General features: G+C 44.7%; 1 protein-coding gene across 1 annotated transcript in view; it reads left to right on the top strand.

Moving 5' to 3' along the window:
• Mtmr12 (myotubularin related protein 12) overlaps positions 1-22894 on the top strand; it is a 64856-nt gene extending 41962 nt beyond the window's left edge. The window contains exons 8-16 of the mRNA XM_038321927.1: positions 5554-5629; positions 9095-9201; positions 9996-10120; positions 11264-11342; positions 12487-12557; positions 15641-15813; positions 17982-18149; positions 19036-19197; positions 22146-22894. Coding sequence (XP_038177855.1) covers positions 5554-5629; positions 9095-9201; positions 9996-10120; positions 11264-11342; positions 12487-12557; positions 15641-15813; positions 17982-18149; positions 19036-19197; positions 22146-22715 — 1531 coding nt within the window. The 3' untranslated portion in view covers positions 22716-22894. The remainder of the gene's footprint in view (positions 1-5553; positions 5630-9094; positions 9202-9995; positions 10121-11263; positions 11343-12486; positions 12558-15640; positions 15814-17981; positions 18150-19035; positions 19198-22145) is intronic.
• The last annotated feature ends 1067 nt before the right edge of the window (positions 22895-23961 follow it).

Raw genomic sequence — 23961 nt, 5'->3', positions numbered from 1 at the left:
GGCATGTGTGCACTTGCACTCACACACCACACAGTTATACATAAAAATAATTCAAGGTAGAGAGCTATTGAGAAAGACACTGGATGAGATAGGGCATTTGCCTGTCATGTATGAGGCCCTGGGCTCGATAACCAGCACCAGAAACTAAACTATGGAGAAACACAGATGAGGCACAAGATCGGAAGAGCTGGAGGTGGTGGAGAAAAGGGTGGTCAGGAAGGTCCCAGGAGTAAAGTGGCCTTGGTCAAAGCTGAGAGAAGGGGAGGCAGAGAAGCTGGGGCGGGGGCAGGAACTGGGAAGGAGCAAGCCAGGGAAAGGGGAGTAGAGGTTGAAGAGAAGGAACAGTTGGATGCTTCCAGAAGAATTTATCCTTTTTGAATCTGAGAACAATGAGGGGGAGTTTGACAGAGGCAGGGAGTGATCTGGCCTACATTTTTAAAGGATGACTCTGTGAATCTGTTTTTAGAAACTCGATTCTTATCATTTGGGAACATAGCTTCCTAGCACACTGCTGACAGCCACATAAACTACTGTGGGTTTATAGCACTTTTCTCTGGGTGGCTCAGATGACCCCTCCCTGGGTAAGAATGAGAAACTGCATTGTCAGAACCGGCTCCGGTGCCGCAGGCCTGTTGTTTCTCTTTTTCAGTTCGCTCCTAAAATCCTTACTGCATTCCACTTCCTTGTGGAGATACAAGGTGTATAACTCCGTGGGGTGTGCGCCTCACAGAGGGACCCATGAGCTAATGCTGACACAGCAAGATGTAGCTCTGCCCTGGGCTTACCCTTCCCAGATGACAGCTGTACTGAAGCTGCCCGAAAAAGGCTCTTTCCTCTGAACTCACCCACTGCCTGAAGTGACTGTTTTTGAAGAGGGAGGACTAAATTACTCAAGAGTCTCGCAGGCTGCCTGAGTTATGTGGGGCAGGTGAGAACACTCTCCACCCTGTGCCTGCTATGCTACTCTCCCTCACTGCTGGGACAGAGGCTAAAATTAACCCCAGGGCTAACATTATACGATATTAGGGAAGACATGCAAGTCTAGAAGGAGGTCCCACGGCTGCCTTATAGTGTGGGAACTCCTCAGCTGATGTCAGAGTGCTGGCCTATGGGGAAATTACTGCCCACTTAGTACTTCCCACAGTTAGAGGTCCCAATCACCCGGGAACTTGTTGGGACCCTGGTACTGACTGAGCAGGTGGGGTGGGGCTGAGTCCGCATCCTCCCTGAGCTCGGGTGATGCTGCCTTAATACCTGATAGCATGACATTCCAGAACAGCAGCATTGATCCCCACTGCTTTCCCGGAGTGGGGATTAAGCTTCTGCTCTGTAATCATGGGGTCAAGCCTGGATTTTGGTATTTTTCTAATCCTTCCCCGTGCTTCTCATGGGCTTCTTGAGTTTAAAAACCATTGATCTGGGAGAATGTTTTTACTTTGGTGATTATCCCTAAAGAAAGATTAGCTTACTGTCCACCCACTCAGGCAGATACATAAGAGAATATAAAAGTACTTCATAACTTTAGAAGTCAAGGTCTTAAAACTTTTACTGACTTGTTTTTTTTTTTGTTGTTGTTTTTGGTTTTTTTTGTTTTTTTGTTTTTGTTTTTGTTTTTCGAGACAGGGTTTCCCTGTAGTTTCTAGAGCCTGTCCTGGAGCTAGCTCTTATAGACCAGGCTGGCCTCAAACTCAGAGATCCGCCTGCCTCTGCCTCCCGAGTGCTGGGATTAAAGGTGTGCGCCACCACCGCCCGGCAACTTTTACTGACTTGGAGGCCTTAGTCATGACACAGACCTGGTTATACATCACAGTCTCATAGGATCTTTGTTTGTAAGGGGCTGGAGAGATGACTCAGATGATCCATGGGTTAAGAGCACTTCTAGAGGACCCCAGTTTAGTGCCCTGTGCCTGTGTCTGGCTGCTAACAACTGCTAACACTCCAGCCCCAGGGGATCCAACCTCCTCCTCTTCTGACCATTAGCATCCAGACACACACCGTGCACGTGTAAACACACACACACACACACACACACACACACACACACACACACAAATGCACGAATATTTATATACAAATTTTGTATAAGGTTGACTATACAAATCTTGAAGCAGTATAGAAAAACAGTGTATGTCAAACTTCCTTTTATCCATTACCCAAGTGTAACAATGACTAATTCATAGCTAATCCCGTTTTCTCTACACCCCCACCTAGTTTCCTCTCTTTGGGATTGCTTGGAAATGAATTTCAAAGCTCATTTCATTTATGTTTAGTATATATTGCAAAGAACAAAGGACTGGGGTTGTTTTTAATAAACACAGTATGAAACCATTATCATACTTTTCAAATTCACACTACTTTTTTGTTTGTTTTGTGAGACAGGGTCTTCCTTTTGAAGCACTTGCCTTGGGACTTTCTATAAGAACCTCAGACTCTGAGATCTGACTCCCTTTGCTTCCCAAGTGCTGCCATGAAAGGAATGTGTCATGCCCAGCCTCACACTGTTTCTTTGATATCTAATTAGTATTTAAATTTTCCCCATGATTTGGTTTGGCTTGGGGGTGGAGGGAAGTTGTTTTCTTTTCTTTTCTTTTGAGACAGTGCTTCACTGTGTAGCCCTGGCTGTCCTGGAATTTACTCTGGAGACCAGACTGACCTGGAACTCACCAGAGATCCAACTGCTTCTGCTTCTTTCTCCTGAGTGCTGGGACCAAAGACATGTGCCATCACCACCTAGCTGTCTTTTATCTTTTTAATCTTACTGTTGTTAATAAAGATTGAGAGTTACATTTTGCCATTTTCTGATGGGTTTCTTAAGTTATTCTATGTATGGATTCTGAAACTGTCATATTTTATTTGAAGAAATCAAGCAGTTTGCTAATTGTTTCCCACAGTGTGGGATTTGGTGACTGTACCCCCTGGTGATATTTAGTATATTGCTCCAACTCGTATGGATTGATTAATGAATGAATCATTTGTGTTTTGATCTCTTTGCTTTAGCGATCCATCTGTCCATGGGGCCGGGGATGGCTTGTGGATAAGACTGCTTTCTGCTCTTGCAGAGGACTGGAGTTTGGCTCCTAGCCCCCACATGGTGGCTTATAGCTGTCGGTAACTTCAGCTCCAGAGAATCCAATTCCCACTTCTTCTGGCTTTTGAGGTCGCTTGCATGGACATGGCACACAGACATACACATAAAAAAATTTCTTTTTTCTGAAATTTATCTTTCTCATGACTTGATGCTTGTCAGATTGAGGTCAGGCATGCAGTGTGTCTGCAAATGCCGTCTGATTACAACTTAACTGCACAGGCGCCTTCTGTCTTGGGAGGCTGTATTTCAGACTCTTTGAGGAGAGGTGTTTACAGCTCTGTAGGGAGGGGTCTGTTGAATAGAAACCAGTGTGCCCATGTATTTTGGATCCCTCTGAAAATCTAGCTTACCCATGTTCAGCAGGCTTGTTCTTATAAAGATTTTCTCCTGGAGAATAATCACAATGGCTCCAGGTCTTTGTAACCCAGGAAGAGCCTCAGTGAGTGTGGTGTCTCAGTTTCTCAGCTTCTTTATCTGTAAAATGGCAATACTCATAGTATGTATCTGCTAGTGGTGTTGAATTAAATGAATCGTCTATGTGATGGATTAGTGCAGTGTCCGCCACAGAGGAGACCTCTTCAAATGTTTGTTGTTGGCAGAACTTTCTGTTTGTTTGTTTGAGATAGAGTATTTCTATGTAATTCTGTCTTGGACCTCACTATGTAGACCAGGCTGGCCTTAAACTCACTGAGATCTGGCCTCCCAAGTGCTGGGATTAAAGTCACATGCCACAATTTCCATCTCAGAGTATGTATGTGATAAAATGGACTGCAATTCTCATGTTACTGATTTTCATATATTTTTAAATATTTTATTTATTTATTCATTTATTTATTATGTATACAATATTCTGTCTGTGTGGTGCCCAGAAGAGGGCACCAGACCCCGTTACAGATGGTTGTGAGCCACCATGTGGTTGACTGGGAATAGAACTTAGGACCTTTGGAAGAGCAGGCAATGCTCTTAACCTCTGAGCTATCTCTCCAGCCCCGATTTTCATATTTTTTTAAATATAAAGGTGTTTATGCTGTTACTGTTCAGTGATTTTTTTTGGACTTCATATACTTTTAGATATCTCCGTCTTTTATCGGTGCTGAAGATCAAACCAAGGGCCTTGTGCATGCTAGGCAGGGGCTCTATTGCAGGGCTGTACCCACACCCCTCATGAAGAGGGGTGGCATTTCATCTTTGGTTCTTTTGTTTGTTTGTTTTTGTTTTTTGTTTTGTTTTGTTTTCAAGACAGGGTTTCTCTGTAGTTTTGGAGCTTGTCCTAGAACTCACTCTGTAGATCAGGCTGGCCTTGAACTCACAGAGATCAGCCTGCCTCTGCCTTCTAGGTTCTGGGATTAAAGGCATGTGCCACCACCACCCAGCCTCATCTTTGGTTCTTAACAGGGAAATATGTCCTTTTGTAGCTCGTTAGTACTTCCTTGTATTCATGGATGCTTTCATATTTTGTGAATTAAGGTCAAATTGAAAACTGATTGTAACGAATTTTTTCCTGTCAGCCAGCTTCCAAATAATGACACTGAGACTCTTAATTATGAAAGTTTGGCCTTAGCTTAGGCTTGTTTTTAACCAGCTCATACAACTTAAATTAACCCATTTCTATTAATCTGTGTTTTGTCACATACTGCCCATCCTGCTTCTTCCGTGTCCCCTGGCATCTCTTATGCATCTAGATTCATCTCCTATTTCCTCTCTCTCTGCCCAGAAAACCCACCTATACCTCCTGCCTAGCTTTTAATAACATCAATCACAGCAAATACATCTTCATACAGTGTACAAATACCCCTTTTTGTCTAAATAAAAAGGGAAGGTTTTAATTCTAACATAGTAAAACTATGTACAATAAGAACAGTTATCAGGTAAGAATTACATTCACAGTGTATTACAAATATAGTCTGTCTGTATTTGGCAAATTCAGAGAAACTGCTCTATTATCTAATCTACCTTAGTGAGTCCATAGTTTTATACCCAAACCATTTTTTATCATAACTTGTATTACCATACTAAAGGTGTCTTTTTGATCTAAAAACATCTTTTTAGATAAACAGGTTAAGCTTTTATATTTCTCAGCCTTATAAACTTTACATCTCTTATGTGAAAATGTATTGCTGGGATTGATGTAATAAAAAGCTAATGGTCAGTAGCTAGGCAGGAGGGATAGGCAGGATTTCTGGGGAGAAAGAGAAAGAGGAGGAGGAATCTAAGCATGCAGGAGAAGCCAGGAGACAGGGAGAGGAAACAGGAGGTAGGTGTAAGGAAGAAGAGAGGTAGTACCACATGATAGAATGTATATTAATATAAATGGGTTAATTTAAGTTATAAGAGCAATTTGAGATAAGCCTAAGCTATAGGCAGACCTTTCATAATTAATAATAAGTCTCTGTGTCATTATTTGGGAACTGGCTGGTGGGACAGAAAAAGACTTGGTTACAGTTGATGCCACCTCTTTCTTCTAGGTTGCCCGCATACTTTGTTGTCCCCGGTCCCCTTCTCGAAGAGGATGTGTGGCGTTTTCAGGGCCGTGGCATACCAGTAAGTGCATCTGGGACCCAGGGAAAGGGGATGTCAGCAGCTCTCAGCCATCCTAGCAGTGGTGCTCCAGAGGCTGTCCATGGTCTATGAGCAATCTAGAAACACGAGGCTCCCTAGAACAAGTCTGAGTCATCACAAATGCTCTTATAATATTAGAAGACATTGAAAAGCTTCATGAGGATAATAGACCCACCTGCTTTGACACCTAACTCGTTTGAACCAAACTGACACTACTTATAGTGGAATTTAATTTATTTTGGCTAGCTAGCTCTGTTATCTTGATATGGGCATGTTGAGTTTTCTGCTAGAGACATGAAACACACTTTAATTTTCACAGAACAGGCTATTTCATATGTCACTGATCAAATAAAACAAAACTAGATGACACGCCTGTTTCTAGCTGTTGACTGGGAGTTACCTAACCTATGGGACTTTAGAAAGAAATGAAAATTACAAGGTCGTGCTGTGCAGTACACAGGCTGGCTTGCCAGAAGAATCTTGAATGTGAGCCAACGTGGTAAAGCTCTGTCACATACCCAGAGCCCATGGAGCTGGGTAGGTAAAAAGTGTGGCCCTTGAGGTGGGACAGAGTCTGTCTGCCTGGCCTAGGAGGGCAGCTCTGCAGCACCAGCCTCGAACACTATTGGCTAAATAGTGCCAGGTGACTGAACGTCTTCAGAGGAAGCCAGAAGTACAGATTTCTATGTGACTTTCCTGATCTCCAGCTAGACATAGCTAAGTCGAGAGTTTCAAAAAATGTGTCTTTGGGGGGATAGCTGGATCAGATCCCACCAGTTTTCAGCCTTCAGTTGAGACCTGCCGTTCACATACTTACCTTTACACTCCTGAAATGAGTGAGCCTGCGAAAGAGTTTTGTCTATGTAGTTGTGTAGTGTTAGAAATTTCAGTTGAGGCCGGGTGGTGGTGATACACACCTTTAATCCTAGCACTCAGGAGGCAGAGGCAGGTGGATCTCTATGAGTTCAAGGCCAGCCACTCTGGTCTACAGAATGAGTTCCTGGACAGCCAGGACTACACAGAGAAACCTGTCTCTAAACCGGCCCTCCCACCCCCCAAAAAGAAAGAAACTCTAGTTGAAACTAACTGTAATATTTCATGCCTATAATCTCCACATTCAGGAGGTTAAGGCAGGAGGCTTGCTTGCTGTGTTTGAGGACAACATATGCTATAGAGTGAGACCCTGTTAATTTTTTTTTCAAACTGAATCTTAATGAAACATTTAAGTAACATGTGTTAGCATAAGTAACATCCTTTTATGGGAAATAGCTATCCAAAAATAATAAAATGGAACAGCACTATTTAGCATTTTGGAAATAGATGCCTGCTGGATTCTTTTATTCAGTCTTTTGTGGTATGCTGAGGATTGGTTAAAGAACACATCCAGCTTCAGGCTGTGTATTTGGAACAGAAGGCATGGTTAGTAGCTGGACTGAGAATATTATTTGATAGTGCAAATGACAGTTTCACAAAGGTCACAAGGACCTGTTATTAAAGTCTCCCAGTCTCTCTCGTACTTTGAAAAAATTTAGAGAATGCATTTTATTCTATTACACATTTGGAAAATGCTGGTCCGTGGTCACACATCTAAATTGACACATTAACACCGTTCTCTTACAAGAAGAGTGTTGATGAGGAGCTGTTCAAGTAATGCCAGCTACTAGTTTTCCACATTTCTCAGTTTTTGTTTTAAAGCTTATTTTTTTGTCATTGGCAACATTTTGTAAATTGCTTTCTGTGAATTGATAAATTGACTTTATTCAAATTTTAAGTTTTGTTAGAAATCTAATTTTTTGAGGTTTCTTCCAGGAGCACTGTATTTGCATCATTTCCCTCTCCCCTCTCAACTCTTGCCATGTCCCTCCCTACTCCTAAAGTTATGACCTTTCTTTATTGTTTTTACACGTGTGTGCATATATGTGTATACATATACACATATATGTATATATGTATGTACACACATAACCTACTGAGTCCATTTAGTGTTCCTTGTATGTAACATGCGTTGATGGCTGACCACTTGGAATTAGATAACTCATCAGGGGGTCATCCTTGGAGACCCATTCCATCCCTTTCTACTTTCTCAGTTGATTGCACAGAGCTCTACCTCTAGGGCAGGGCCTAGATGTGGATTTTACCCGCCCACATTGGCATGTCAGCTGGTGTTCTCATTATGCAGGTGTTTTACTCATACTATTGAGGTTTCCTGGGCACAGCTGTTTCCCAGCAGGTGTCCTGACCCTCTGATTCTTAAAACCTTTCCACCTTTGCGCATGTATCAGTTAGAGTTGGACACCCCAGTTTTCTTTCACTTGTTTTCTGCATTTGACCAGCTGTGATCTCTGTTATGGTCAACATCTGCCGTAAAAAGAGGCTTCTTTGTTGAGGGTGAGAGTTACACTTACCTATGGACATACGGATGAGTATTTGGAATACAAGTCCGATGAGGTAGCTGTTGGTTACCAAGTTAGAAGTGCCATAGTTGCATCATTGACACTATCTTCTGGCTGGTCCTTTTCTGGTCTGTAGGCATCACAGTTAGATGGGCTGGCAGCTGCTTTTCTCCATGGCAGCTTGCCTAGCTGTGGGAAGAAAAAAAAGGAGGATTATCTACACATGTGGGGATAGGCTTCTCCTCCATCCCTACCACATGGGAAATTAAGATATAGCATGTTCTTGCCAGGCTTTGGAGCTGAGACATAGCAAACAGTCTCCTGAGAAGTGAAGAGCCTCCAGGTGATGGTGGTGCATGTCTTTAATCCTAGCACTCAGGAGGCAGAGGCAGGTGGATCTATGTGAGTTCGAGACCAGCCTGGTTTACAGAGCAAGTTCCAAGGACAGGCTCCAAAAGCTACTCAGAGAAACCCTGTCTTGAAGGGGAAAAAAGTGAAGTGAAGAAGAGCTAGCGACACTTGTTAGGCGTTTTAGGAAGCCATGTTCCCTAACCTGCCGCAGTTGTATGTTCCAGCATCTTCCGTGGTGTATGCACAGACAGCAGTAAGATATCATACAGGATAGAGCTGACATATCTAACACAGGACAGTCAGTCGTTCCCCCTCCACCATCACCCCCTTTGCTTGAAGTGACCATGAGAATTTAGTGAGTTTAATTCCTGCAAAATGGCTGGTATATAAAGCTGCACTGCTGTGGTAGTTGATGCCCCAGTGGTGGTAACAGTAACAGGGCTGCTGTCACCAGCTAAGTGACCAGCTCTAAGCCAAGTGAAGGTACATGTGAGACTGGGAGCAACCACGAATCTGACTGCCTTGTCCTGTTTTTGTTTTTGTTTTGTTTTTCTTTTTTAAGACTAAATCTTTGTCGTTGACTGTGTCCAGCCACTTTGTTTTAAAGCTATAAACATTTCTGTCTGAATGTAAATGCTAAGCTCATCTGCTCCCTGTTGGATTTTGAATAGTCTATCTGACATTTTCCCTTTCCTCTCTGTAGATCTGGTGTTGGTCCTGCCACAATGGAAGCGCCCTTTTGAAAATGTCAGCACTGCCCAAAGAGCAGGATGATGGTGCTCTGCAGATCCAGAAGAACTTCTTGGATGGGTCAGTACTCATTCTACACTTTGTTTCTATGCTTTAGCTCCTGTTCTCTGAGAAGCAGGGAATAAGTATAGTTCTTACTACGTGTCCATTCTGCGTCCCTGCTGGTAGCTTTCTGTTGGAGTAATCTGAGAACAGCACTCACTGTAGTCACCTTACAGGAAACCAGTATAATCATTAGGAAGGCCAGCTGCTCTGCAGAGATTCACAGAAGTATCGGGCGGAGGGTGGGGAGGGCATGATGGCTGTAACATTAGCAGCTGTCAAACAGAGGTCATGGGGTGCGTTACTATACTGTTCTGCTCTTATATGGAGTAGAAGTTTCTCAAAATAGTCTATCTATCTATCTATCTATCTATCTATCTATCTATCTATCTATCTATCTATCTACTACTTTTATGTGTATGGGTGTTTTGCCTGTATGTATGTCTGCCCATTCCCTGAGACTATAATTATAGATAATTGTGAGCCTCTGTGGGCTGAGCCTAGCTGTTCCAGAGGAGCAGCCAGTTCTCTTAACTATTGAGCCTTCTCTCCAGCTCCTCAAAAATAAATTTGATAAATTCAAAGTAGATAGCTTAAAACAACAAAAGGAGTAGGCTATGTAATTAAATTGTTTTGACCTAGACATGACCTCCATTTCCGCACCTGCTGGCTCTCTAAGTGAGGATTAAATGAGGTGATAGCTGCAGGGCCCTTAACGCTGCAGCTTGTGGCTTGTGGCACATGCTCAGGACTAACATGCTATTCAAATTGATGTTTGCTCTTCTAATCCCATGCTATTTTTTGACACCTAGAATTTACAAGACCATTCACAGGCCACCCTATGAAATTGTCAAAACTGAAGATTTATCAAGCAACTTCCTGTCCCTGCAGGAAATCCAGAATGCATACTGTAAATTTAAGCAGCTGTTTCTGATAGGTGAGAATCACGAAATCTTTCTGTCCAATGGGAAGGCTAATGGCAATGGGTAGGGACCCTTAGCCCAGAGTTATTAACAAGCAGTGTCAGGCTATAGGGAGAAGCCCAGGGCACCAATTGTCTCTGTGATACTGATCCTGCCCAGGTCTCCAGGCTCTCACCGTGGCCTCTGTTGCAATGGTTACATAACCAATTCCCTCCTCTCTCCTTCCCCTGCATGCCAGGTTTCATGGTGAACATCTTAGCTCCTCTCTAAGGTTTTGAACTGTGGAGTACCTGGAGCCAGTGACCTTCATTTATAATGTAGAATATTTGTTGGTTTTCTCTGGTTGACTTTTCTCCCAAACTGGGAATACTTTGATTTAACCCCCATTGGTCATGTACAGTTTCTTATAGTGCAAAACAATTTTGTTAATACATGTAAAAACATTCCAGCCACTCCAGACCCCACCCCACCCCACCTCACCCCTGCCACATTTGTCTTCCCTCCCAGCCTGTTAGTAACAACTGAAATCTTGACTGACTTAGTCATTCTTGGTAGCCTATTGATTTTTTTCCAGTTTTGGTTTTTCAAGACACAGTGTTTCTATATGTATAGCCCTGGCTGCGCTGGAACTCGCTCTGTAGACCAGACTGGCCTCAAACTCAGAGATCTGTCTGCCCCTGCCTCCTGAGTGCTGAGATTAAAGGGCTACCATGTCCAGTTGAATTCTTCCCATTTTTAAACCAGCCTGTCCTCTGGGTTTGTCATGTTAGAGATAGCTTTTCCTAGCTTTGACTCCGTAGTCTAGCACATTCTTTACTATTTGAGGGTTTGTTCAGCTGACATTGACTTTTCATTGCATATACTGACTGCTGGTACTGTGATAAAGATAGCTGATAGAGAAAGCTGTTTTCCCTTGGGAAACAGAGACACCATTGTACACCTCTAACCACAGTGTGATAGACATTGTAAGGTAGATTTGAAGTAGATGATTTTACTGTTTGACCCAGGACTGTGATTCTACAGTTGTGTTTTATTTCATGCATTTGGAACCCCTGAGCTGCACAGCCTGGGGTATCGTGGCTATGCTGTGGCTGTGCTCCGGCAGGTGTGGCTGTGGACAATAACCTGAAGTCTCCCCCCTTTTTTTCTGTTTACAGATAACAGTACAGAATTCTGGGACACGGATATAAAGTGGTTTTCTCTCTTAGAAAGCAGCAACTGGCTTGATATAATCAGGTATTTTAACCTGTTGTTTTGTACATGAATTGTACAATTTTCTAATTCTGAATTGTGGAGGAATTGACAGATCCCTAGTCTGTCATGGTTAATTATTCTGAGATCATATGTTTGGTTCAGGGTTGGGGTGCACCCTTTCTCCAACCCTCAGGGTTTTTTCTCTGTGTTGCCGTGGCTGTCCTGGAGCTCAAGATCTACCTGTCCCTTCCTCCCACTGGGTTGGACTGCATTTTATGATTTCTGTTTATTATTTCTTTGTACATTTGATAAGAATTGTTCAGCACTCTCCCTGCTTACAAAGAAGTGCAGTCTATAAGGAAGATAGTCTGAGACTACAGGAAAAACTCTGACTGTTCAAAACTAACGGAGATGGCAGTGCTGGCCTCCCAGTGGGAAGGACACTGACTTCTCATTGGATGTTATCCTGAACTTTATGTTTCTTATTCTTAATGTCAATGCATCATTTTGGTTTAGAATTGAGTCTCAGAAGAGTTATATTGCATTTCTAACTCACAGCTCCTCTCAGCTGCCATTAACTAAAGGACACAGCAGAGGCAGCTACAGAACAGAGACTACTCACCCTGTGCCACACCTGAGGAAAGGGAACTGTTCCCATCCAACCTTGCGTGCTCTCTCTTATATTCATTAACCTTTTTTTTTTTTTTTAAGATAGGGTCTCTTCATAGCCAGGCTAGTCTCAGCTCCCAAGTGCTGGGATTTTTCATACTGCTGCAATCACAGTGGCCATCATTTGTACTACTGGATAATATTCCAACATGCACATGCAGGCACACATAAATTTGTACTCAGTTTGTCAATGAGCTCTCATGTACACATAAATTTATACTCTGTCAATGAACTCTTAGGTTGTTTCTGTGTTTTGACTAGTGTGAGTGTTGGTGCAGTGTGTGTGGAGGTGTGGGTATCTAGGATCCTCTGTTCTTTTAGTGTGTGTGTGTGCTCTTATATATCCATAATTTTTCATAGGTAGGTGAGTATCAGTAAGTAGTTATTATTTCCTTTTCTAGCCTTTTAGCATGAAGAAATACAAGAAAACTGAAAACAATTAACACTGCCTCTAAACTTGTCTGTAGGACAAGCTCCAGAACTAAAGCTCCTGTTCTCATCTCTCTCCCATGTTTAGACGCTGCCTGAAGAAAGCAATAGAGATTACAGAATGCCTGGAAGCACAGAACATGAATGTTCTGCTCTTGGGTAAGAAAGCACATGGGTGACTTCGTTTACTGAGGGTCAGCTTTTTTTTTTCTCCTTGGTTTTTTGAGATAAGGTTCTCTGAGTAACAACTGTGGCTGTCCTGGAATGAACTTTGTAGACCAGGCTGGCCTCAAACTCACAGAGATCCACCCGCATCTGCCTCCCGAGTGCTGGACTGAGAGTCAGCTTTTTTAAAAATATTTATTTATTTATTATGTATACAATATTCTCTCTGTGTGTATGACTTCAGGCCAGAAGAGGGCACTAGACCTCATTACAGATGGCTGTGAGCCACCATGTGGTTGGTGGGAATTGAACTCAGGACCTTTGGAAGAGCAGGCAATGCTCTTAACCTCTGAGCTATCTCTCCAGCCCTCAGCTTTTGTTTTGTAGCTGTAACTTATGGAGTCGATTTGTTTCTTCTCCTCTCTCTTCCTTTTTTTAAGCTCCTAATTCCTTGCCTCAGATTTCACTGTTACAGTTTCAAACAAAATCCTTTCACTTGGACCTTGGCAGAGCCACTCACAGCCCAAGAAGGAATTGTCTGGTGTCTACCCAGCAGTCTCTGGGATGCTCTTTACACAGGAGACCTGCAGATGCATAGAGTGCCGTTCTTGCCTGTGTGTGGACAGCTTTGTGCAGTTGCCACGGGAAGTGCAGTGTTGGACCGTGGCTTTCCTCTCCTCAGTGGGGTATTTGCTGTGCTCTGGCATCACACAGTCTGTAAAAGGCCCGTCAGCCACCTGCTGCAGAGCTGTTGTGAGTGCTTAGATAGGAGCTGAAGTGTTACCTGTTCTTTAGATCTTAGTTCAGTTTGTTTTCGGGGTGTGGGGGCCGTCCTCACTGTGTTGCCCAGGCTGGCTTCAAATTCCTGGGCTTAAGTGAGCCTCACAAGAATCTGGAACTACAGATGTGTCGCCATCCTGGCCTGCTTTGTAGGGGACCTGAGGTTTCTAGCCTGATGTTCCACATTGAGTGGATCATCTCCTGGATTCTGCCCCTGGTGTTCATCACTTCCGTGATGCTTCTCTTGTTGTAGCTCCTAAGAACAAATTGGAAAAATGTTCCTTCTCATGGCTTCTGGACCACCTGGTGCTAGCTCAGTAGCTTAGCACTGAGTGCTCTTACTGAGCACCTTCTGTGAACAGAGCTCTATGCTTCTCCTTCTAGATGCTCACAAACTAATGGGAGCATTACCTTAAGACTATTTATAAAGACACAAGAAGAATATTATTGGAATTCTGAATAACTAGTAAAGAGGGATGAGATCTGAGAGGTGGGAGAGCCCAGAACTAGATCCACCAACTACGGAGCCGTGCACTGTGAAACCTGGTTCTGATGGAAGTGAAATGTCCCGCCCTCTGCTGTGTTAAGCTATCTTCTGCAGTCTCACGTTCCAGCCCTCACTGCTGTCCCCTAGGGTGTAGCACCAGCGCCTTCAGATGAAGAGGAAAATTGCCTTCCTGATGGGCTGTCAGAGACTGACAGCACTAGAGGGCAGGTGCAGAGATGAGTTAGGTCTCCAGAACCTTCATTAAAGACAGAAGGGGCATGGTAGCATGGACTTGTAAGCCCAGCCCCGTGGGAGAGGAGACAGGACCACTGGCACTCACTGGACAGGAAGGCGAGCCCACTCCTGAGCTGCAGGCCAGTGAGAGACCCTGTCTTCCAGGCAGGGAAAAGTAAATGGCACCCAAAGGACGACACACAAGATGTCCTCCAGGCTGGCCTCCGCATGCACATGCGCGCACACACACATCCATCCATCCACAAATCCTTGTATAGGTCCTTCTGTTTGTTGTGGAGGAGTACAAGCCTGAGCTCTAGTGCATTGTGATTCTAGGGCACAGGAAGAGAGTGCGTCTGCATGAGTATAGCTCTAGTTCTCTAACCCTCAGGGCACGGCCACCATTGCCAGAGAACATTGTTTATTTTATTTCATTTTATTTATTTATTTATTTATTTATTTATTTATTTATTTATTTATTTATTATGTATACAACATTCTGCCTCCATGTATGCCCTCACTCCAGAAGAGGACACCAGATCTCATTACAGATGGTTGTGAGCCACCATGTGGTTGCTGGGAATTGAACTCAGGACTTTTGGAAGAGCAGCCAGTGCTCTTAACCTCTGAGCCATCTCTCCAGCCCCGGAGAACATTTTTTAAAAAGCATTTTGAGCCGGGCAGTGGTGGCGCACGCCTTTAATCCCAGCACTTGGGGTGGGGTGGCAGAGGCAGGCAGATCTCTGAGTTTGAGGCCAGCCTGGTCTACAACAGCTAGTTCCAGGACAGGCTCCAAAGCTACAAAGAAACCCTGTCTCAAAAAACAAACAAAAAAAGGCAATATGAATTGCACCTTTTTGAATGGTGTGGGGGATAAAGAGGAAGCCATGGGAAATGTAGACCTGGCTTTAGTATCTTCAAGCTCTAAGAATACATGACTGTGGCTGTGTGCTTGCCTTTGCTCTAAACCAGTAGTGTTAGGTAAGTCTGTGAAAGGACTTGGGTTTTTTGTGGGTTCTATGGGGTGCACTCCAGGTGGTCACATGGAGGAGTATCAAGGAGAATTCCTCCTGTAGGCTTGGCAAGGAGAAGCAGGCGCCTCTGTGCTCCTCAGACAGAACAGAAAAGAGTCTTGTGACTGAACCGGTCATTTGATGCAAAGCAGCCCGTGAAGGACAGGAAGTAGAAGAAAGGGTCTGAGTCTGGAGCAGTGAGCAGTGACTCAGGCTTTCTCTTCAGGAAAGAAATTCAGTAGACTCCATCTGCAGTCAGGTGGACCATAGGTGCATCAATGTTGCTAGCTACTCTTTTATGGTACCTGTGGATGCTGTGTGCTAAAAGTGGAGTTTTCAGTGCTCCATTTGTTCAGTAAGCAGATCTCTGCTTAGTACACTACCATGTGCTGGAACCTGTCCTAACAAGCCAGAAGCAGTTTATCTCTCCCTGGTTGGCTCTTGTCTATAGGAAGTAAGATAGACCTTGGTGTGGGAACCCTGCTCTTAGCTGTGTAGATGAGAGCACTGCCTCTTGGTAACACCGTGTCCTTCTCCTTGGTGCTCTTGCTGGGCCCTTCTAGAAGAGAATGCGTCTGACCTCTGCTGCCTCCTCTCCTCTCTGGTGCAAGTGATGATGGACCCTCACTGTCGAACCAGGACTGGGTTCCAGAGCCTCATCCAAAAGGAATGGGTCATGGGTTGCCACTCTTTCTTGGATCGCTGTAACCATCTCCACCAGAATGACAAAGAGGAGGTGAGTGTCCTCACTGCAGACTGCTGCAGTCCTGGGAGAAAGGCTCCCTCTCATCTGGTCACTGTCCTCTCACAGAGGCTTCTCAAGTGCATACTTGACAGACATCAGCTCATCTCGGATGCCTTGAATGCTTTAAACAATATGGAAATCCTCCCCAGGACAGAAAGGATATCAATAAGTGTGTTCAAAGTCTTCTAATTTGTGTAGAGTAAGGCTATATATACATTTCATACTAAGAGAAATACTGGTTTTGTAACACTTATTTACAAAATAACTCAGGAAGAAAAAAAATTCTTCAAATCTTGGCTAAATTAAACTTTGTAGTTAGTGATGTTTGGTGTATAAATTTGCCACAGGAAATACACTTAACACTAAATTTTCCTTGTGTTGGTGCCATCCATTGTTAGAGCCTTGGCAGTGCCAAGAGAAGTGTGCCCTGAGTCACAGCCTCTTCTGTTTCTGTTTGGGTGTCATTGCTGTGTTGTTTGGGCAAGGGCATTCGGTTATATTGCCAAATATTATATTGGTTGTCCTGGAACTCAACCTTCCATCTCATCATCCCAAGTAGCTGGGATTACATGCATGCACTACCACACCCAGCTTGCTTCTCTTTAGATGAATGGCTCAATGTCTCAGATCTGGGAGCTGTTTTATGTTTTGTTTTGGTTTAATTTTAGACAAGGGCTTGTGTATCCCAGGCTGGTCTCAACTTATTATACAGCCAAGGATGAACTTGAAGTTTAATCCTCTGCTTCCACCTCCCAGGCACTGACATTATAGGCATATAACACCACAACCAGTTTTCTGCAATGCTGGAGATGGACCCCCAGGGTTTCAATTGGACTAGGCAAGTACAGAGCCACACCCCCAGTCTTAGTTAACATTTAGTTCATCTCTAGATTGTGGTGTGCTTTTTTAGGCAACACCAATATAAACTCCTTGGTTCTCTCTGATAACTCGTGAAAGAAAAATGGAACCAACCTTATTTAATTAAATCATCTATAGAGTGAACACATGCCAATAATGTGAATTGTGGCTTTTCTTATTCTAGATCTCTAATCAGCATGTCTGTGATGCAGCACAGCTTGGCCCAGCACGCTGTGTGAATAGAAAGCCTGTGGCATCTGCTCCTCGGGGCTTGACAGGTTCCTGGAGAGCCTCAGGCCTCTGTCACTATGCCTGCTAGTTCTTTCAGGCCAAACCTGTGCTCTTCTGTATGTTATCAAACTTAAGAGAAACCACCATCTCTCAGTCTTGAAAGGGACTTGGAGGAAGTAGGTTGAAAGGCTAATGTGATTTCCATACTTTGATAGACAGAGAGGTCTTTGGAAAGATGTGCTTTTGCATGTCTTGACAAAGAAAGACTGACAGACTCCATATCTAGTTAGGAAAGAAGTCAATAGAAGGTGTTCATTCAGCACACATAATCCCTTACTGTACAGTGAGGTTTTACATTTTGCTTAGTGATGTTGCCCATAATATGTGCTGTGAAGCCTCTCAGAACCAACATGCAGTTCTGGAGAACTAGCTGGTGTGACTTAAGATGTTACTGATGCAGAGCTGGCCTTTTATCCAAGAGTTCTTACCGCTGTCCTTCCAGCTCCATGTGAGGCCTGCGTCTCTACTCTTGTAGAAGGTGGACACTATCACACAGTTGCCTTACCCTGTTAGAGGACCACCGGTGGATCGAGAAGAAAGTTCCATGAAGTGGTAGCACAACAGAGAAACTGCCAGCAAAGACTTGCCCCTGAGTAGTCTCCAGAACCAACCTTGCTTGTTGTCACGGGGCAGAGATGAATACTCCCATTTTATTGACAAAATGTAAAATGGAGGTCATCACTAAGTCTGTTTTTGCAGCTGAACACTGTGTAGAAGAATGGAATTCATTTGATTGGTGTTTAGTGTTCCCTATCACCAAAGCTGATTGTAGGCACTCATGTGTTAGTTCACATCCTTCTGTGGTTTTAGATACTTGTTTTGACACAGTAGGAACTGCTAGCCCACGGGGAGGTGGTCTCCCCTGAGAATGCTCATCACTTGGAAAGGATTGTCTATTGTTTGTTTCCCAGAGGGGCAGGGTTCAGAAGCTCTTGATGAGTGTTCAGTGAGCTCAGGACAGCTCGTGCTGGGCCTAGGCTTCCTAAATAATGTGTTTTGTTTCCACATAGGTCCCCGTGTTCCTGCTTTTCTTAGATTGTGTCTGGCAGCTGGTGCACCAGCACCCCCCAGCATTTGAGTTCACAGAGACTTTTCTGACTGTTTTGTCAGATAGCTTATATATACCTATTTTCAGCACCTTCTTCTTCAATTCGCCTCATCAAAAAGATACTAACATGGTAAGAGTCCCTTTTAGAGACCCCTGGGCCAAAGAAACTGCATCTTACAAACTCGATTCATAACAGTATTCAATACTGGTTATGCACCAAACATTGCTTCAAGTGATTCCCAGCTGTTCCTACCTGGGGACATATTTAATCCTTGCAGCACACTGTAGTTATATATTGTTATCCCTGAGGAAGCTGAAACGCAATAATCATCTAGCCCAAGGTCATAGAGTAAATATTTAAGATGGAAGTAAATGTTGGAGTTTGGGAATGAAGACAAATTGAAAGTTATTCTTTTTGAAGGTAGACCAGATGCCCTCTCTTTATTACCTTCATGCCTAGAGTTATTCTGGGAAAAGAATGGACTCCAGGGTTTTGGTTTTACATCTGAAAGCCCTTTCTCCCTGCTCAGCTCAGCCTGTACTCCAGGTGTAAAGTGTCTGTTAATCCCCAAGCCTTCGTCTAGCCCTCTCCTGCCTTGGGACGGACTTTTAGTTGTTAAATTGCCAAGTTCAGCTGGGAAGCAGAAACAGTGGAACCTGGCGTCTTGGTGACGCAGCCCTGGTTCAGCCCTGTAGCTTGCCAGCTTCATACACGCGGGCAGCTCACTTCTGTTTTCCGAGCCTCGGTTTCCTCAGCGGTCAAGTTGGGAAAGTAGGGGTTAACTCACGCGGTTGTTGCGAAAGTGCCTAGTCTTGTAGCTGCCATAGACCACTAGACCACTGAAATAAGGGCCCTTCTCACCCTCTCCGCCAAGAGCTTCTGCCTTGAGAAACGCAGCCTGTGTGCATTCATTCTCAGGCCCAGCCGAGCACTCTTCTGGAGCCTGTTTCTGAGAATGTGTGTTTGCTTTCCAGCCATTCCTGGGAGCCATGGTGACCTGTGCTTGTTTTGGCAGGGTAGGAAAAGTGTGAATCCACAAAGCAAGCCTTTGACTCTGCTCACCGTGTGGGATTGGTCAGTACAGTTTGAACCCAAAGCACAGACATTGCTCAGAAACCCTCTCTATGTGGAAAAGCCAAAATTGGACAGGGGCCAGCGGAAAGGATCACGTTTCAAAGTAAGATGTGCTTGTCTTAACACCCCACCAACATTGGCTCCTCCATCCTATGCATGCGACGACAAAGACTACTTCATGGATCTCCCTGTTGGTGTGTTCCCTCTTAATACGGTGTGCAGCTGGGGTTCATGGTGCTCAGGTTATTGGGGCTCATTAGCGGTGCCTTCAGCAAATCTGCCTTTGCTCTGATGAGACATGTCACTGAGGCTGCTGCCGCCACAGTTATGCTTCATGGAGTTGTGCTGTGCCTCTCACCCTGTCTCTGCATCGCTGGTAGAGTAAGGAATCATTGATTACAAAGGCTTTCCTCCACGTTTGCCAGTTTATATATTTCATAGCAAGACTTTTTCATCTTAGGAGTCTGTGTGTTTTATCTGATGTATGTCTGTGAACTGCATGTGTGCCTGATGCCCACAGAGCCCCTGAAATTGGGCTTATAGTCAGTCATTAACCTCCACGTGGGCGCTGGGAATCAAACCTGGATCCACTGGAAGTCAGTGCTTTTAATCACTGAGCCATCTCTCCAGCCTCAAGACTTTTCCTAATAAACCTATAAGCTGAGAGTGGCAAGCTTTGTATCGAGATCTGCACTTTCTCCCAGCTCTACCTGCTCTACTGTTGTGACAGAAAACAGTGGTCCTAAATGAGAAGAGTGGGCCCAGTGTTTTACACAAGTGTCACCCCAGCGTTGGCCCGTGGACTAGAGTTTTCCAGCCTGTACTCTAAACCACAAACAGCAAGTCTTTATTTTCCTTTTAGATACTTCTTCCCGATTTTACTAATTATTCTACCCTGAAGTCCACTAACTGACACACAGTTTAAACAACATTACCTAGCTCTGTCACCTGGCCTGGAATGTCTGACAGAGCCCTCAGTGATGGCAAACCCACGTCCAGGCATGTCATTGTCTTTCTCACCACTGTCCTTCCTATCCTGCCTGATCCGCAGTCCCTGGAAGCCTTGCCAGTCCAGGCATGGAACAGGGTTCTTAGTCTAAGGAAGCTGGGATCAGGTGAACCAAGAGCAGCACTTGGGGACAGTGACAGCTGAGGAGTGCTTAGACCGCCTGCCATGTTGCCCTCTTAGCTGTCCTCAGGTCCAGAGTAGATGCTTCCCTTTTCTGGAGCTGGAGCAAGATGGCTGCACGTCAGCACAAGTCAGCCAGAGATGAGCTTTTCTTTGGTGTGCCGTGCCCCCTGGTGGCAGCCTGCACTAGAGTCACAAAACTACCCGGTACTTACGGGGTAAGGAGCCACTGAGACAGCTAAGCACCCCTTGTCTGATGTCCTCCCTGTCTCCTACTAGAGCCAGTGGCAGTTGATGTGAGCCAGGGGTGGGAGAATTACAGGATGTGTAAATGAAACAGGATTGGAGGTGAGCTACAAGGAATTTGAAAGCCTTCCTGTGAACACCAGGTACAGCTGGGACACCATTCTGAGAGGACACATGGGAGGGGGTGTGGGCAGAGGCTTCCCACACCAAGCAACACTTGGTGACAGTTAGGTTCCCTTGTGGGTTTTTTGTCCCACATTCCTGCCCATCTCAACTGGTAATTATGGAGTCCACTGATGTCTGGTGTCCCTGCTATCTCTGGATGGAAAGTCAGACTCTAGTCATCTCTGGGTTATGCTGTTAAGGGTCACTTAGCATGTGTGTATATTTTACTTATTATAAATTACTACTTATTTCCATGATCTGGAAATACTTTCTTTGTAAATTTTTTTACAAGGATACACACTAGTAAAAGTATGTTTGAAAATTGGAGTGCCAGCCTTAAGATATTTTTACTCTAGTTTCCCTTTGTTTGTGGTAAGGTCTCACACTATTGGCTTAGGCTGACATGAAATTATGTAATCCAAGCTAGCCCTAAACTCCTGGCAGTCTCCTGTCTCAGCCTTCCAAGCATTGGATTACAGGCATCACCTACTGCTTATGGTTCTCTGTTCCTGCTGTGCATGAATGAACACCTTAGGAGCAGAGCAGTTGGCAGAAAACAGCTTCTCCTCACATTTGTACCTTTTCCTTTGGGCATCGATGAAACCCACAACCTCTGACCTATCTTCATAACCCTCTCATGGTGTACTCCAAAATATAATGCCTTGCTTTGCTACTGAGAAAGCTAGCAAGCAGGAATGAAACGTAAAGCTCTCGTATTTCCTGTTGTGTGCAGCCTGACAAGAATATTTGGCCAAGTTAACCTGTTCCTCTTAGCCATTGCCTCTGCTCCCACTGCCTGTTGTCCAGGAGAGACATATGACATCAGCTGGAGTTCCCACTGAGTGCCTGAGAAGCTGAAAGGGTATTTATTTTGTCTGTGGGATGAGATCTCCAGGTGTCAGTACTAGTACCTCAAGATGTTCAGAATATTACTGCAGTAAAGAGCTCTTAAGTTCTCAAAAAAGAAACATTTCTTTCCCTTTAAATGATATGCTAAGAGTGGTGGCACACACCCGTAATGCCAGTGATTGGAAGGGAGAAGCAGGAGGACCCCAGTGTTTCAGGCCAGCCTGGTGTACGCAGTGGGTTCCAGGCTGTCCAGTGCTATGTAGTGAGAGACTCTGTCTCAAAAAGCCCCCAAGACTGATGGAAATCATTAACTGTGTTTCTCTAAAGTACTCTGTGCCCATTGGTACCCCTCTTGCTAAAAGGACTAGTTTGTCCCAGTATGCCTCTCTATGCAGCCCCACGTGTTCCTGGTCTTTCATTTGTTGATGGCACATCAAGCATAGATTCACTCAGTGTCACGAAGAACAGGAAGTCCCTCTCTGTGTGCTATACCATTTTAATGGACACACACGAGATGGCAGCTCTGATGTCCCTTGACACTGCTCACAGCAGGGTGCTGCTGCTCTTTATTGTTGTTGTTATTGTTTTTATTAGTAGTAGTATAAAAACAGTTGTCACCTTGCCTCTTAACCAGATATTCTCTTTTGTGTTTTCTTTCAAAGCATCAACGACAACTTTCTTTGCCACTTACCCAGTCTAAGTCATCTCCCAAAAGAGGATTTTTCAGGGAAGAAACAGATCATTTAATCAAAAACCTTCTAGGCAAGAGAATTAGTAAGCTTATTAACTCTTGTGATGAGTTCCAGGACAACTCTCGAGAGTTTTATGACAGCTGGCATAGTAAGCCCACAGACTACCATGGGTTGTTACTGCCTCACATCGAGGGGCCAGAAATCAAGGTGTGGGCCCAGCGCTACTTACGTTGGATTCCAGAAGCCCAAATCCTGGGTGGTGGCAGAATGGCTACTATGAGCAAACTCTTGGAAATGATGGAGGAAGTGCAGAGCTTGCAGGAGAAAATCAATGCGAAGCCCCACAGACAGGAGGCTGTCCACACACAGGCACCGTGCCTGCTCAGGAACTCTGCCCGCTTGTCCTCCTTGTTCCCATTTGCGCTGCTCCAGCGACACCCGTCCAAGCCTGTCTTACCCACCAGTGGGTGGAAAGCTCTGGGAGGAGAAGATGACCTGGCCAAACGAGAAGACGAGTTTGTGGACCTAGGGGATGTGTGACCTGTCTCCTCAGGGACTGTGGAAGAGGCACGCCGGAGGGTGGATCAGTTGTTCCCTGGACTGGTGTCGTGTTAGCGCAGTGCTGTGTAGGAGAAAGCGGAGGCTTTCAGGAAGAGAACTGCTTCTCCTTTTCTTTCCCAGGTCTGAAAGATGATGCAATTAAAGCTGTGCCTCTAGTATTCATAGGAAGGAGTTCCTCCTTGACCTGTCATAGGATTGGGGTCGCTTCCTGACGCCTGTATAATATGTACACAAAACGCCTCATGGCCAGATTGCAGTGAGAGCTTCCTCCTTCTGTCTTTTCTGTGCCAAGATAATTACGTAGCCATTGGGAACAAGAGCAAGGTCAGCTTTATGTGGTGTCTGTAAATGGAGAGACAGAGGTATTAAGATACATGCTTTGACTTAAACCACAGCATATCCCAGCACACACACGTGCATGGGCGCATGAACACACACGCACACACACACACACACGAACACACAGTAGAAAAGCTGGAAACTTCCACTGGTGTCATTCTAACATTCAGTCCCTCCTTCCCGGACTGTAACAAGGCAGGGTGGTGGCAGCTACCTACCCTCTTTCCTTTGCTGACATTCCCATCTTCCTTCTTCCTGCTCCATGTCATCTGCACTGGCCACCGTGGTGCAAATCATCCCAGTGTCTTGCTGCTGACCTGTTGATTAAATTGGGGGATCCCTTTGTCTTCCAAGGGGAGTGCCCATTCCTTGGAACCCCTCCATTTTGAGCATGCATTTTGCCTTCTACTTATGTATGGAGGCTCATGGCACCTGGACTGTGCCTCCCTGCAACCCCTCAGCTGCTCCCCTTGCCTTCCCTATTACGGTCATAGATGCTGGGGTAGGCAGGTCACTTTTGAATGTGGCTTTCACAGGAAAGCAATCTTAAGTGTCAGACGTGTTTATCACGGGATGCCTCAGTGACTTAAAAAGCCATAGAAGAAACTCAGCTCTGCCTGGCCACCTTGGATCTGCTGTTTTAAAGATGTCTATTTTTTTAGGTTTGAAAGTCTACTTTGTAAGGATCAGTCCTGTCGTTCTCAGAGGAGCTAGGTCCAATCCCACAGAAGGCACAGAGCGTGAGGGGGGAGGGCAAGGGACCTCATCCGAGAATGTCTCAAGAGTTTGCCTTTCTACATTTGCTGTTCTGGAGCGATCCTGTTGAGGAATTCTTTCCGTTGCTCACAGGCAATAAGGCGTTTTGAAACTTCACAAAGAGTTCTTT

The sequence above is a fragment of the Arvicola amphibius genome, chromosome 3, assembly GCF_903992535.2.
Source record: "Arvicola amphibius chromosome 3, mArvAmp1.2, whole genome shotgun sequence".
Taxonomy (NCBI): Eukaryota; Metazoa; Chordata; class Mammalia; order Rodentia; family Cricetidae; genus Arvicola; species Arvicola amphibius.
Note: the sequence above shows the minus strand (reverse complement) of the source record. Positions and strands in the feature narration are given on the sequence as shown.